Source organism: Euleptes europaea, chromosome 5 (genome assembly GCF_029931775.1).
Source record: "Euleptes europaea isolate rEulEur1 chromosome 5, rEulEur1.hap1, whole genome shotgun sequence".
In the NCBI taxonomy this organism is placed as follows: domain Eukaryota; kingdom Metazoa; phylum Chordata; class Lepidosauria; order Squamata; family Sphaerodactylidae; genus Euleptes; species Euleptes europaea.
The window spans coordinates 27,079,307-27,095,726 of NC_079316.1; the positions used below are offsets into that span (position 1 = coordinate 27,079,307).

At 44.2% G+C, this 16,420-nt stretch overlaps 1 protein-coding gene across 1 annotated transcript in view; it reads left to right on the plus strand.

Moving 5' to 3' along the window:
• Nucleotides 1-16,420, plus strand: part of VEPH1 (ventricular zone expressed PH domain containing 1) — a 144,849-nt gene that overhangs the window by 99,006 nt on the left and 29,423 nt on the right. Inside the window, exon 10 of the mRNA XM_056850194.1 lies at nucleotides 4,998-5,132. Within this exon, the coding sequence (XP_056706172.1) occupies nucleotides 4,998-5,132 (135 nt within the window). The remainder of the gene's footprint in view (nucleotides 1-4,997; nucleotides 5,133-16,420) is intronic.

Here is a 16,420-nt window from a genome sequence, read left to right on the forward strand (position 1 = left end):
AGTGATGTTGCATTTACCTGAAAAGAACAGGCTAACGATATAAACAATGCAGCTGCAAATTCAGTTCCCATTTATTTGGTTTCCACAAGGTTTTTAATGCAGACAGAGTTATGTCGACCCTGACCCACAACTCTGGCTGCCTATTTCAGAGATGTCTAGTCCATAGGATGCTTTCTTTTGCCATTATAAAGAAAGGAGAGCTGAATCACTGGATCGTAGACACTAACATTAAGATCTAAGCCTACCCCCATGATTGGTTAGCTGGAGGAAATGGTCCTATAGGTCTCAATAGAAGACAAACATGTTTACCCTTATTAGGGAATTTTGCTGCAGCCAAGTGTACTGGATATAATCATTTTCGTTTTCTCACTGCTGAAGCTAATTATTAATTTGACAAAATCCACGTTTTTAATTACTGTTTAACATTGCCTTTGTTATGCTAACAGATCTAAATGAAATAAATGTCCGTTCTAACAAGCACAATGCAAATTATAATCAAATTCTGACCTCTAGGCTGAACATCAAGCAATCATATGACTTGATGTGGATGTCAGACTGACTTGCTGGAAACCATTACTGAGAAATGGGGAGCCAGTCCTGGGAACATGCAGTCCCTCCCCTTTCCTCCTCCCTTCTTCAGATTCCCTCGTCTCTTCCATTAATCCATGGCTAACAGTGACCAAATGACAAGTATACTGACATGACTGATAGTTTATGCTAACCATGGTTAGCACCAGTGCACATATGACTCCAAACCATGGCTGACCATGGTTTCCTTATAAATCAGGCTTTGAAAACACAATTGGAGACAGCCAGCATGGTATAGTGGTTAAGTGCGGTGATTTAGAGCAGTGGACTCTGATCTGGAGAACTGGGTTTGATTCCCCTCTCCTCCACATGAGTGGCAGACGTTAATCTGGTGAACTGGGTTGGTTTCCCCACTCCTACACATGAAGATGGCTGGGTGACCTTGGGCTAGTCACAGCTCTCTTAGAGCTCTCTCAGCCCCACCTACCTCCCAGGGAGTCTGTTGTGGGGAGGGGAAGGGAAGGTGATTGTAAGCCGGTTTGAGTCTTCTTAAAGTGGTGGAGAAAGTCGGCATATAAAAAACAACTCTTCTTCTTCAGTAAATTGTGGTTATGAGAGAACCTGGTTACCATTAAGGTAGCGTGTAACTCTAAACTGTGGTAATGCTGAAGGAGGAATTTGATCTTTGGAGGGAACATGTTCCCAAGCTTGACCCCTGACAATGCAAACCATGGATTGTTGGTATCCAGCTTCACATCTGCATTTGCCTTGGGTCCAGGATTGTGACTGCAGTGATTTTCTATAAATACTCATGCTGTTTAACCTTTCTTGTAAAATTGTGGGGTGGTCACCACAAAATATTTCTATAATTTTGCAATCATGTTGAAGAAGGGAAAGACTGATGAGGTTGCTTCATGTGCAGGCTACAATGGCACAAAGAATATAATCCATGTTAACACAAAGTCCATGTTTTCTTGGTGGATGTTTTTTTCTTTTCATCATGTGAGGAATCCATCCCTCGTGGTATTTTGACTCCTACCTACACAATAGTCTAAATACACTTTGAATAACGGACAGCTCAAATGGACTGCGAGGCATGGTTCAGTTTCACTGTTTCATTTCCACTAATGGGAAATCTAGGAGCAAACAACCAGAGACTCAATATGCCCGTTGTTCCAGGAATCTAGCTCAATTTCAGTGCTGTCAAAATTAATTTTGTTCATGCAGATCCTAATTCAGGGAATAGATGAGTGATTGAGATGCCAGGGCGCCATTTAGGAAGGTTGAAGGGGGCAATAGTTGCTGTCTTTGCTGCTTGGAGATGGCATTCCTCACAAGTACTTATGTCTTGGTATTAAAAAAAATTACTACATCAAATGTTTTTCAGCCACCCTGCTATTTTGACAATGTGATCTTTAATATACCGGTAGCCCTTGAAACTTATTGTGTTACTCCCACCCCATTTATCCACTGGAATCTCATTGCCACTTTCCCACTGAAACCCCAAATGGCAGGAAACTTACTGGGGCGGGGGGGGGGGAGTCTAAAAGACCTCAGCAAACCTGAATAGAACGGGGGGGGGGGGCTAAGGAATCAAGGGTAGAAGAAAGTTTAATGGAAAGGTTTAATGAAAAGAAGATTTAATGAAAAAAATGCAAGAAGCAAATACAAAGCTGAACATGCAAAAATAAATGCCTTGAGGAATGAGGCTGAAGTCTGATCATGGAGCAATGATCAGAAAAATAATTACACAATTGGAAATCAGCAGCAAGGGAAATAGATAAGCAAAGCAAGTATTAAGGAAGTAAGGACAATACTCAAAAGAGGCCAACGACATTAAAAACCCATAATATTTTTTGTAAAGTTAAAATTAACTGTTAAGTATCAGGAAAAAATGCTTCTAGTAGAGTAGAATAACAGCAATGTAGTCCACGTGTCTCTGTAACTTTTGACATTAAAATTGTATCTTTTAAAAAATGAATGGATATTTTTTCACCTCTGTTTCAGTCTGTTTCAGACATAATATAGTTTCAGATTCAGTATTTATCCATACATCTAATCATTTGAATTACTAATATACTCCAATTCCACTTCATGTCTAGTGTGTCATGTTTCATTTTTCCCACTCTCTGATTTGAAAAATGCTGACAGTATTACTGGCACTGTTAATACAGCTTATACTGAAGTAATAGTAACAAGTGGGAGATCCGGAAGGACTTGCAGAGGGGATTTAATTTTCCTTTCCTCCACTATTTCTTCTTTCCCTTCCCTAAAAGCCCCTACAGCCTCTCCCCTTGTACTGCTTCCTTCTCTGTTTCACATCTACCAGCCAACCTACCTTTTATCTGCCATCTTTAGCTTTCCCTCCTTCCCACCCCCTGGAAGTCTCTCCCTGGGAAAACTCTGCACGATTCTAGTTGCTGGTCAGCAGGCCAGGCACAGTTGCATGATGCTGGCCACTTAGGGTTGCCAACCTCCAGGTACTAGCTGGTGATCTTAGCAGCTGCCTGGTTTTCTATGATGTGTGTCAAGCAGCACTTCCAAGCTGTGAACCTGGCTTTTCAAGGGGATTATAACCCCATCCAAGACAAGAGGAGATCTGAAATCCCTAGTCTGCCCTTTTGCTAACTGAGGAACCTGTCTTGTCTGGATTAAATTTCAGCTTATTTATCCTCATTTATCCATTACTGACTCCAAGCACCAGTTCAGAACATCAACAGCATCCATGGAATTAGGTGGAAAAGGGGAGGGGCTGTGGCTCTGTGGTAGAGCATCTGCTTGGCATGCAGAAGGTCCCAGGTTCAGTCCCTGGCATCTCTAGTTAAAGGGACTAGTCAAGTAGATGATGTGAAAGACCTCTACCTGAGACCCTGGAGAGCCACTGCTGGTCTGAGTAGGCAATACTGACTTTGATGGACCAAAGGTCTGATTCAGTATAAGGCAGCTTCATGTGTTCAAAGGTAGAGCTGGATATTATCCTCATATTGGTAGCATCACAGCCCACTCTGCCTAATGACCTCTACCAGTGGCTTCATATAGATATTAAATAGCATGGTAGATAAGATGGAACCCTGCGGCACCCCAGAGGTCAATGGCCATGGGGCAGAGCAGAAATCTCCCAACACTATCTTCTGAGACCAACTCCCCAGATAGGACTCAGACTATTGCAATATGGTGCCCCTTAGTCTCAGCGCTGAGAGGCGGCTCAGTAGTATACTATGGTTGATGGTAACATTGGCCGCTGAGAGATCCAGCAGAATTAGCAGGGCCAAATTCCCCCTGTCTAGTTCTCAATAGAAGTCATCAACCAAGGCAACCAAAGCAGTCTCTGTTCCAAATCCTGGCCTGAAGCCAGATTGAAATAGATTCAGAAAATCAGTCTCTTCCAAGATCCCCTGTTGCTGAGAAGCAATAGGCCAGGCACAGTTGCATGATGGGAAACCCATAAAGACTTGTGAGGGTCAACTCATTTCCCCCTGTATCCTCCTCTCCACTATCACCTCTTTTTCTCCTCCTTACAGCTTCCATATGGTTTCCCTGCTTCCTTTTCTCCTTCTCACCATCCCACCAGCCATTTATCTACCCCCCATGTCCAGCTATATTTATTATTTCCTTCATTTATACCCTGACTTTCTGCACAATGGGGACCCGACACAGCTTATATCATTCTTCTCTCCTCTGCTTATTTTTACATCAACCCTGTGAGGTGGGTTAGGCCGAAAGTGTGCGATTGACTCAAAGTCATTCAGTAGGGTTGCCAACCTCCAGGTATGAGCTGGAGATCTCCTGCTATTACAACTGATCTCCAGCTGAAAGAGAACAATTCACCTGGAGAAAATGGCCACTTTGGCAATTAGACTCTATGGCATTGATGTCCCTCCCCTCTCCAAACCCCATCCTCCTCAGTTTGTGCCCCAAAAACCTCCCACCGGTGGCAAAGAAGGACCTGGCAACCCAATCAGTGAGCTTCCATGACAGAGTGGGAATTTGAATGGGGGGACTAGTATGAAATTCAAATCACTACACCACACTAGCTTTTGTGCGATGGCTGCTGTTGAACAGTAAGAAGTAGCCAGGCCTAGGTGAGACATGTAAGTCGGGTGGTAGCAAGATTCTCAGTAGTTGCTGATGGAATTGGCCTCAATGAAACCTCCTTGTATAATAAACCCTTTCAAATTTTGCATTCAAAACAGATTTCAGCTATGCAAATTTAGCTGCATAATTTTGATCATAGTGGGACCTTGCGGATTTTGCCGAATTGGGTGTGTGTGTGATGCAGAATGAGAACATCTCGAAAGACTCTTGGAGTGTTCAAAACATACAGAATAAATATTTTCATTCGATTTTCATGCATAGATTTTATCTAGATATTATCAAGTTGGAAATAGCATTTAGCTGAACTTGTGCATGACTCAGCCTAATGGAAACCACTGTACGTGAAAAATATTTATTTCAATCTTGTCCAACAGAACCTGTTCCCAGAACCTTTGTCCATGCAAAATAATTCTGTGCAAGCCCTGAAAGCCTTGTGGGAGAAAACCCAGCTGAAGGGAACACACAGCTTTGAAACCGCAATGGTTCAGTCTACGTTTCCACTCCAGAAGGTAAATATTTTTTTCCTTTGTAGTGAGACTCCTAAAACATTTATATGGCAACAAAATCACCGCATGAAACTCAATGGAGTCACCACCAAATCTTGATATTGGGGTAAAAACAATGCTCTCCTTAAGGGCTTTGGTTAGATCCTGTATTTATAATGAACATAAGAAGCTGCTTTGTTCTAAAAAGGACTGTTTATCAACTGGTTCAGGGTTGTCTGACTAGCAAAGGATCTCCAGATTTTCAGGCAGAAAAAGTTATTTCCCACTACCTTAGGGTTGCCAACCTCCAGGCAGTAGCCGGAGATCTCCTGCCTTCTGCATGCAAAGCAAGTGCTTTACCCCAACCCATGGTCACTTCAAAATGTACATTTTTAGTCTTATGTTTCCTTGGTTTGGCTCTAAGTCTGTGTCTGTCTGTCTCATGTGTCCCATGCCATGCACTAAGAAAGAAGATCAGATCCTTCCTGGTGTCCAGCAGTTATAACATTAGTCTACACATAGGAACAATCTGCAGCGGTGTCTGCTTTTATGTCATGTACAAGCAATACATTTGGGCCTATGGGTAGTAGGCACAGAGCAAAATAGTAAGCAAAGGAAGCCTCTGTGCTTATATAGGATCACAGTGTGGTGTAGTGGTTAAGAGCAACAGAGACGGAGTTCCAACAGCAACCGCTTTATTAGGTGAACGAGAACAGAACTAACTTAAAGTGACCAGACCCCTGCTTATATGCCCCCCTGGCCACCTGCGGCCACTCCCCCCCAGTCCGTGATTGGGGGGGGAAACCCCAGTAGCCAATGGGAACATACAGTTCAGGAGCCTTGGGGAACACCAAGCTGCCCAGGTTTCCCCTGATGCAGTTACAAGGATCGTTATTCCCTTGATTCAATCACACACACCCATGCATACATAACAACAAGGATCGTTATTCCCTTGATTCAATAACACACACCCATGCATACATAACAGTATGAAAGAGGGGGCCAGTGAGGAATGAGATTTCCCCCATAAGTCCTTGCAAGTCCCTTACTTGTAGAAGAAGAAGAAGAGTTGGTTTTTATATGCTGTCTTTCTCTACCACTTAAGGCAGAATCAAACCAGCTTACAATCACCTTCCCCTCCCCACAACAAACACCCTGTGAGGTAGGTGGGGCTGAGAGAGCTCTAAGAGAGCTGTGACTAGCCCAAGGTCACCCAGCTGGCTTCGTGTGTAGGAGTGGGGAAACAAATCCAGTTCACCATATTTGCCTCCACTGCTCATGTGGAGGAGTGGGGAATCAAACCCGGTTCTCCAGATCAGAGTCCACCACTCCAAGCCACCACTCTTAACCACTATACCACTCTGGTCCTTCAATAATTGTATTAACAAATTGAGTAGTTTGGGTTTACTCCCTGAGATATACCTCCTCTCTAAACTAGCTATCATGGCTGACAAGTATTAATAAGCATATCTCCCAGGACTGGAGGACAGCAGTTGAGAAGTTAGCAAGAATTAGGAATCCAAGCACTGCAGTTCCTCCACCAATGTCATCTGTATTGTGCTTTGAAAGGTCTTTGGGTTTTGCTCCTAATCCTGCACACATGCTTTAGATATCTAGATGGAAACTGCAAATGGTATGTGGTGTTTTTTCTTATTTATAAAAAGAGGGCTGAGAAGCGAATAGTTTGAAGCACCAGGCTAAGAGGAAGCTGTTCATAATGAATTGTTTAGATGCCTTATGCAATTGTGCATAGTTGTGGGCCATGGCATGGACTCCAGGAGGGTTAACGACTTGGGCATTCTCAGTTCTCTCAACCTTTGCCCTCTGAAGAGATTACTGTTTCAAAGCAATTACATTTTCAAAGATTGTAAAGAATACTGTTTCAAAGCAGAGCACAGATTTCTGGTCAAAGTTATTAATCTTTAATTGGAGGTTCCTGCAAGTGACCACCATGGAATTTATTTAAAACAAAAACATATTTGAGGTAGGGCTTGACTGCCTACAATTACCTTTAAAAAAAAAGTACACAATCAACTTCAAATTGCATAATTGAAACAAAGAGAAGAAAGCTTTTTTAAAAAACCTCCACTGACATTTTGACTGATAGGGAAAACACATCCACAAAATCCATAAGTTAGAGAAGAGCTATGCTAGCTAACCAGCTACCTAAACAGCATTCCCTGGTCACACATATGAATATCTTTTGACCCTCAGCCAACACACCTCATCTTTAAACTATATGTTAGTTTCTGTGAAGGTGGACATTCTTGCCATTCTCAGATGCTTCTGCACCTCGGCCTCAACACGTAATATCTATTGATATGGACTGGGTGGCTTCTAATCTCCTCAAGGCCATATAATTGTGGTATTTCTTTGTTTCTTGCTTATCTCCAAGACTATTCTATTCTGACAGCACATTTCTGAGCCTGAAGGGCAAAAGCCCTTAGGAGGCCAGGAAGGCGATGTGCTGGCATTTGGGGCCCCTGCGCCAGTGTCTGGGCAACTTACACCCGCATTAGTGGCCTCAACGTCAGCGGAAAGACCCGGATGCCAGGTGCTGGGTGCCACCACAACATCACCACCCCAGGACACCGACGGGGCCTTCCACTGGCGTCCCACCAGCATAAAGGCCCACGCCGGCATCCCGGGAGGCGTTCCAGCATCCCGGAAGGTGTTCCCAGGGTGGGCCGGAGGGAGGAGCTGCCGTTAGGCAGCTTCCTGTCCCCTTTTGTCCTGTGAACGCTGGCACGAAGAAGAGTGAGGCTGCACCTGATTTTTAGCAGGCGCAGCCTCACTTTTCTCTATGGGGCAAAAAGGCCCCGTTTCACACAAAAAAGCCTCTAAAAGCCTTTTTTTTGTGTGTGTTTTTCGGTGTGTGGGGAACTGCTTTAGAAGGAGGCGCGGTAGCGCCTCCCCGCCGTCCACGCACGCCGAATCTCAGGAATGCGCTGTGAGTCTCTATGCTCCCTTTTGGCATGTTTAGCTGAGGGGCTAAGCCCGCTCTGTCTCTGGTGTACAGGACCATCTTACATAATCAAGGCCAGCCTCTGTTCCCCTATATTCCTGGCTATAACATGAGAATTTCTTAATAGCCACTGGTAGACCTATCCATCAATTTATCTAATTTGTCTGATCTTCTGTGACAGCCGTCTAAACCGGTAGTTTATTTATTTTTATTTATACCTTACTTTTTTATTCAATGGGAACCCAAAACGGCTTATAACATCGTTATCCCCTCCTTCATTTTATCCTCACAACAACAGTTGAGAGAGTGAGAAACTGGCCAAAGGTCACAAAGTGAGCTTCCATGGCTGAGTTGGATGCAAACCTGGCTCTCCCAGTCTGACACTCTAACCATTACACCACACTAAGCAGACAGTCTCATGCATAGTGCAAACAGCTTTTGAAAATACCTTCATTTTCATAAGCAGCTTCCCATGGGGCATAGGCATAGCCATTGTTTCAGAAACCATGCATCCAAAGAGCTGACTGTGTTTATTCAGTATTTACTAACCAGAAACTCTGTGGCTATCACTGAAATCAGCAGGAGTTAATTGGGAAGGGGTTATATTAAAAATCTGAATTATAGGCAAAATGTGCCAGCATCGATTGAATGTTGTGTTTGAGAGAAACACGATTTCCAAAAAGATGTTTCTGTTTTTGTGCCCAGACATGTATTTCAAAGAACTGGCAAGACTTTCATGGGACTAAGCTCTCTTGACCCACATGTTTCTATTCCGAATCCTAATCCTAAAAATGCTGTGCATGTTGTTGTTTGCCCTGGTGAAAGTCCTGGGGTTTCTGGAGTACTGCAGAATCACTAGCAGAAATCCGGAAGCGCCTGAGTCTCCGCCCCTTGAAAACACCACTTTGTAATTGGCTGTAGTGCTTACGGTGAGAAAAACGTCTCTCTCACACACATACCCTGGCTCCCTTCTCCCGCGCTTTGGCTTATGCATGGAAATGGGGATGATTTAACCTGGACTGATCTCAGGGGAGATTGAAGAATCGTGTTACAAAAGGATCAGGAAGACCCAGACAGTGTGTGGGCTGGGCGTGAGGTCATCTCTAAGGGACAGAAAACTCATGCATAACCCCAATGAAAATGAAGTCGGACCAGGGAGGAAACAAGTCAAAGTGCCCATGCATAAAAGACCTAAGTTACTGATCAGTTTTTAAGTGCCTTTGAAAATCTGAGCAACAATCATCCCTTGTTCTCTTTGCCATCTTGTCTTCCTGAGGCTCAAGTGATGCATTCTGTGGAGTAGCACGAAACTAGAGAGGGTCGTCTCTCAGCACAAGAAGGCTACACTAAGAGAGTAACTATTCAATCCTTCCTGTAATTTTTTCCCCTGCTCCAAATCCCTCTCTCCAAGCTGCTTTTTCACCTCTGGGGGAAAGGTGTAAGGTCCCAACATCTTTCCTCATAACTTTTCCTTTGTTGATAACAGAACATGCTGGAATGGGGGGGGGGTGATTTTGAGCTGGAAATGACCAGAGCAGCCTCTCTATATCTGCTCTTCCTCTGCCCCGACTTGCAGCCTGACTGAGCTGATTTTGGCTTTTAAAAAAATGCAGAGGGGGGAAAAACCCCAGACATTTTGTGTTGTGTGTAGCGTGAGCCTCTGGAAGACAATGCTAGACTGGGGAAACCACCAAGGGAGAGGGAAGTGCTGAGGAAAGAGAAAATCTTCATTCTTTGTCTAATAGGTCATATAAAATTTCCCAAGTACATGAAATATGCAGCAAGAGCACAAACACTAATAACTCTCAAAAGAATGCCATTGCATGTATTATTCTTTGGGTGATGGTTCTTACCGCTTGCAGGCCTGTTATGCAAAGCACCATCAGCAAAGTCTCCCTATCGGAGAACAGCTGCATTATTTCATAAACTTGATGCATTCTAATTCCTGGTAGAAAACAGGACTTCAGGGACACCCAGCATTTCTAGAATTGCACAATCCTCTGTATTAGCCAGCAAAGCTTACAAAGGTTCCCCCCCCCCCCCCCATACTGATGCTGGCAGGTTTCAACTGTAACAAAGGGAAGAAACTTCCCACATTCTGGCTACCATTTAAAGCAGTTACATCAACCCATCCTGTGGGCCAAACTAAATATGATAGTAGCAGATCTGCCTTTACACGTGCAATTGGAGCCCCAAAGTAGGCCATGGGAAGTCAGATTTAACAAGCAAGTGCAAACAGGAGTGCTTAGGGTTGCCAACCTCCAGGTACTAGCTGGAGATCTCCTGCTATTACAACTGTTCTCCAGACGATACACTCAATATTTATTGGTACAGTCAATCAGACCAGTAAAAACTATACAACAATAACCTCACATGAACAATATACAAGAGTTCTTGTAGGTTATCCGGGTTGTGTAACCGTGGTCTTGGAATTTTCTTTCCTGACGTTTCGCCAGCAACTGTGGCAGGCATCTTCAGAGTAGTAACACTGAAGGACAGTGTCTCTCAGTGTCAAGGGTGTAGGAAGAGTAATATATAGTCAGAAAGGGGTTGGGTTTGAGCTGAGTATTGTCCTGCAAAAGTATTGTCCTGTAAGTATCAAGATAATGTGCTAATGAGGGTATGGTATGTTAATATGGAACCATTGTATCCTGAAGTGATCTGTTAATGTGTGTAATCCAAAACTAATCTGTATGGCTATTGTTGAATGTTGTCTTTGTCTGGAGGTTTTTCAGGGCAGGAAGCCAAGCCTTATTCATTCTTAAACTCTCCTCTTTTCTGTTAAAGTTGTGCTGATGTTTATGAATTTCAATGGCTTCTCTGTGCAATCTGACAAAATAGTTGGTAGAATTGTCCAGTCTTTCAGTGTCTTGGAATAAGACCCTGTGTCCTGTTTGTGTCAGTCCATGTTCAGCCACTGCTGATTTCTCAGGTTGGCCAAGTCTGCAGTATCTTTCATGTTCTTTTATCCTTGTTTGTATGCTGCGTTTTGTGGTCCCGATGTAAACTTCTCCACAGCTGCAAGGTATACGATATACTCCTGCAGAGGTGAGGGGGTCTCTTTTGTCTTTTGCTGATCGTAGCATTTGTTGTATTTTCTTGGTGGGTTTAAACACTGTTTGTAGGTTATGTTTTTTCAAAAGTTTCTCCATCCTATCAGTGACTCCTTTAATAAATGGCAAGAATACCTTTCCTATGGGAGACTGTTTTTCTTGAGTTTTCTGATTTTTGTTTGGTTCAATGGCCCTTCTGATTTCATTCTTGGAGTAGCCGTTTGCTAGCAGTGCGTGATTTAGATGGTTAGTTTCTTCCTTGAGAAACTGTGGTTCACAGATCCGTCTTGCACGGTCCATTAATGTTTTGATTATTCCTCTTTTCTGTCGGGGGTGGTGGTTGGAGTTTTTGTGTAAGTAGCGATCTGTGTGAGTTGGTTTCCGGTAGACCTTGTGACCTAACTGAAGGTTTGATTTACGGATGACAAGGGTATCAAGAAATGGGAGTTTACCCTCAATTTCCTTTGGAAATTGAGGGTAAACTCCCATTTCTTGATACCCTTGTCATCCGTAAATCAAACCTTCAGTTAGGTCACAAGGTCTACCGGAAACCAACTCACACAGATCGCTACTTACACAAAAACTCCAACCACCACCCCCGACAGAAAAGAGGAATAATCAAAACATTAATGGACCGTGCAAGACGGATCTGTGAACCACAGTTTCTCAAGGAAGAAACTAACCATCTAAATCACGCACTGCTAGCAAACGGCTACTCCAAGAATGAAATCAGAAGGGCCATTGAACCAAACAAAAATCAGAAAACTCAAGAAAAACAGTCTCCCATAGGAAAGGTATTCTTGCCATTTATTAAAGGAGTCACTGATAGGATGGAGAAACTTTTGAAAAAACATAACCTACAAACAGTGTTTAAACCCACCAAGAAAATACAACAAATGCTACGATCAGCAAAAGACAAAAGAGACCCCCTCACCTCTGCAGGAGTATATCGTATACCTTGCAGCTGTGGAGAAGTTTACATCGGGACCACAAAACGCAGCATACAAACAAGGATAAAAGAACATGAAAGATACTGCAGACTTGGCCAACCTGAGAAATCAGCAGTGGCTGAACATGGACTGACACAAACAGGACACAGGGTCTTATTCCAAGACACTGAAAGACTGGACAATTCTACCAACTATTTTGTCAGATTGCACAGAGAAGCCATTGAAATTCATAAACATCAGCACAACTTTAACAGAAAAGAGGAGAGTTTAAGAATGAATAAGGCTTGGCTTCCTGCCCTGAAAAACCTCCAGACAAAGACAACATTCAACAATAGCCATACAGATTAGTTTTGGATTACACACATTAACAGATCACTTCAGGATACAATGGTTCCATATTAACATACCATACCCTCATTAGCACATTATCTTGATACTTACAGGACAATACTTTTGCAGGACAATACTCAGCTCAAACCCAACCCCTTTCTGACTATATATTACTCTTCCTACACCCTTGACACTGAGAGACACTGTCCTTCAGTGTTACTACTCTGAAGATGCCTGCCACAGTTGCTGGCGAAACGTCAGGAAAGAAAATTCCAAGACCACGGTTACACAACCCGGATAACCTACAAGAACCAATGAACTCTGACCGTGAAAGCCTTCGACAATATACAAGAGCATTAAAAATGAGACATATTTATATAAATTTTAAGAACACTTTACATAAAAGTGGATGGAGTAGAAAAAAATGCAACAAGTACCAACAGCATCATTCTAGCAATAGTCTATGAAGCTTCATAGAGACAGCACAGAATTTGGCAACCTGAGTTGTAACCTGAGGGTTCTCGCCGCTTAACAATTTCGTGACCCTGAGGCTTATCGCACCTAGTCTGGGAAACGTCTCTCAAACCCTTTAAAAACGTTACATTCTTTCCCCCACGCACCACAGACCTCCCGTTTCAGCTTGGAAATGCTTTGGAAGCACCAGACATTTATTTTTTCCGAAAACGCCTATACCACGACGTATTTCCTTATGTCGTTTCAAAACCAGCAAGCCAAGGGGTGCGTTCAATTACAAACGCTTTTCTGTTCTCCTCCCCTCTTTTCGCAACACCCAATGAAAAGCCTTTCTCCTCCCACCACCTTCCCCCTCACCTCCCGTTTGCATCCACCAATCTTTACTGCTACTAAATCCCCTCCCCCATAAGTGCTTGTGCAGAGGAGGGTGAGGGCTGGGAAAGAAGCAAAATTGCTGCCAGCGGCGGAGGGGGAAGCAGCACGAGGAGGAAGGGAGAGAGACTGAGGAATAGAGAGAGCGCCCGCCCGCATGCGCGCACACACGCACACACACAAAAGTCAGGGCTCTCCAGTGCCGGCACAAAGTTTCCCCCGCAAACAAAGTCTGCCTTGGAAATGTCAGGATGTGATGTCACCCCATGGGTCAAGAATGACCTGGTACTTGCACAGGGGACCTTTACCTTTTTACCTAGTAAGGCTGAGGGCAATGTTGAGCATCTGGCAAGTGTGAATGCTCTTCTATGTCTATTTGCTTCAAGGGAAAGCAAATATGTGGCTGGTGCCATCAGGTATCTAGTTGTGGCTGAGGCAATAAAGGATGGTGTTCTAGTCAAGTCTAATTGTCGTCCAATGTCCTTAACTCTCTGTTTAACTGATGTTATAGCCTGATCTAAGCTTAGCTCTAATATAGAGTAGGTAGAAAAACCTAGATGTGCTAATTTATTTTGGACACTTGCAAGCCATGACGACTGAAACTTGTCGTGTAATATCAATGACGACAATCCCTGAGAGTTTTTGTTAAGTTTGAGCCACTTTGTAATGGATGCCATGCAGATCCTATCCTCCCCTCTAAGCATCCCTGTTTTCAAGCGAAGCATAGAATTAGAAACACATCGGGGAAGCTGGAGAATGGTCCTTAAAAATTTAGATTGAACCCTCTCTAAGGAGGGTATGCATGTTTCAGGTATCCCTAGGAGCGAGCCATACATAAGTTGGGCCAAGGTCTTTGCAGTGAATAGTTTCAAAGCAGCTGGTATAAATTGCCCACCCTTGGATCGGTGAAATTTAAGTATGGAGTTGCCGGATCTTTGGCTCTGCTCGGCCGCATGCTTGCAGTGGGCACTCCTAGATCCAGATGATTGGATAATCAATCCTAAATACTTAAACTTAGTAACCTGTTCAATTTGCTGGTCATTTGTTTTCCAGGTTCTAACTTTGGGACGCTTACCAAAGACCATGACCTTGGTCTTTTGGTAATTTATCTCGAGGAGTTCCCTGGCACAATAAGTGGCCAGTTTCCTTAGCGCTCGCCTAAGTCCTATCGGGGTTCTGGAAAGGAGGACCACATCGTCTGCATAAAGCAGTATAGGGATTGGGCATTGAGCCAAGGTTGGTGGATGTAGATCAGGAACTTGAAAACATTTAATTATATCGTTGATGTAAAAATTGAACAGTGTAGGGGCTAATATGCAGCCCTGTTTGACACCTTTAGAGGTCTTTATGGGGTCTCCAGCCGATAGAGATCAGTTCACCTAGAGAAAATGGCCACTTTGGCAATTGGACTCTATGGCATTGAAGTCCCTCTCCTCCCCAAACCCCGCCCTCCTCAGGCTCCACCCCCAAAATCCACCAGTGGCAAGGAGGGACCTGGCAACCCTAGGAGTGCTGACCCTCCCTAGGCTCCCTGCCTGTCTCCCCACAGCTCCTTTTCTTGCAGCTGGGCTCATTCCAGTATCAGAGGTAGGGTCGCCAGCTCCGGATTGGAAAATACCTGGAGATTTGGGGGCCGAATCCTGAGGAGGGCAGGGTTTGGATAGAGGAGGTATTTCAATGGGGTTTTATGCCATAGAGTCCACCTTCCCAAGTGGCCATTTTCTCCAGGGGAACTGATGTCTGTCTGGAGTTTTAAGAGGGGGTGGTGACCGACGCCACACAATGGCTGCCACAGGAGGTGGAGCCAAACCCAAAATGGCTGCCTCAGGAGGCAGAGCTCAGGTGAATACCTCCCTCCTCACACTTCCTGGGACAAAAGAAAACCTGAGGGGCTAATGGAACAACATACTGACTATGGAAAGCCCAAGTGTTTACCAATCCTTCTCAGTCTCTAGTGGAAAACCCGTTCATTTGAATGAGGATGACCCAAAACAAGCCCTGCCTTACAATGGCCCAGCACACTTTCTGAAAAGCTTCCTGGGTGCCATGGGAAGTACTGGCGGGCGCCACATTGGGGAATCCTTGCCTAGACCTATAGAAAGCCAAACTATACCAGACTCTACATTATGCTGTTGTACATAGATGTGAAATGGTACCAATTACAAGGTTGAACTGAGTGCTCTGTTTCCATGGGCACAATGGTCCTCCGAATCCTGTTGTTGGGGGTCCCCTCTCCCCCAGGAGCAGGATTTCAGGGGGTATTTTGGGGACCTACGGGAAGAAGGAGCTGAGAAAGTCACACTCGGTGGGCTGAAGTTTTCATCCCGGTACTGTGCTGGACCCAGCCCATAATCCTCAGGGTTATGAGGAGAAAAGCCACTGTCATGCACTCAAGGCAACTAGCAGACTAGGTGCAATCACAGTGAGCTGCACAAAAATCCCATGGATTTTACTGGGACTTTCTTCCAAGTAACTACTGTAACCTTTATCTCCTTGATTATAAGGGTCCTCTGCTAGCTTAAGTGCAAGAACAGGGGCTTAACCAATTTACTTTTTGCACCGTTAATAACCAGGCCTGGGCGGAAGTGACTTATGTTAATAAAAAGGCCCAAAGAAACTTTGGGTGCGGTGAGAGGAGCCAATTCCCGTACAAGTTTCTAATGAGCATTTGTGCAATGATCGTTGCGGAGTTTGAAACTGCGTCAGATGCACGTGTGTATGAATCTGGCTGTGTCGTCTGTTCAGCATCTGTTTGCAGCTTGCTCTGATGCCTGACAGGACACCCAACTCATGCAAGCCACATGACATGCGTTAGAGGGCTGCCAGCTTTTAAACTGGTCCCACTAGCAGTCTCTTTAATATCAGTTTGATCTGAGAACAATTATCAGGTGACGCGATCTAACTTTAGGCCATGAAAACGGTCAAACCACCTATTTCCACATATTAAACCTCTATTAAAGGGGCAGGGCATTTTATTCTCATTCTAGTTGGCAACCTTACGGGTGCTGTTTGCTTGCCAGTGTTAAAGTTGAAGTTTCTCCAATGCCACGTCATTTCTGCTCCCAGAAGCCACTTACTTCTCCTCCTCCTTTTTTGGTTCCTGCTGCCAAGTCACAGTTTGGAGGTGGTTTGCCGTTGCCTGCCCCCGCGTCACAACCCTGGTATTCC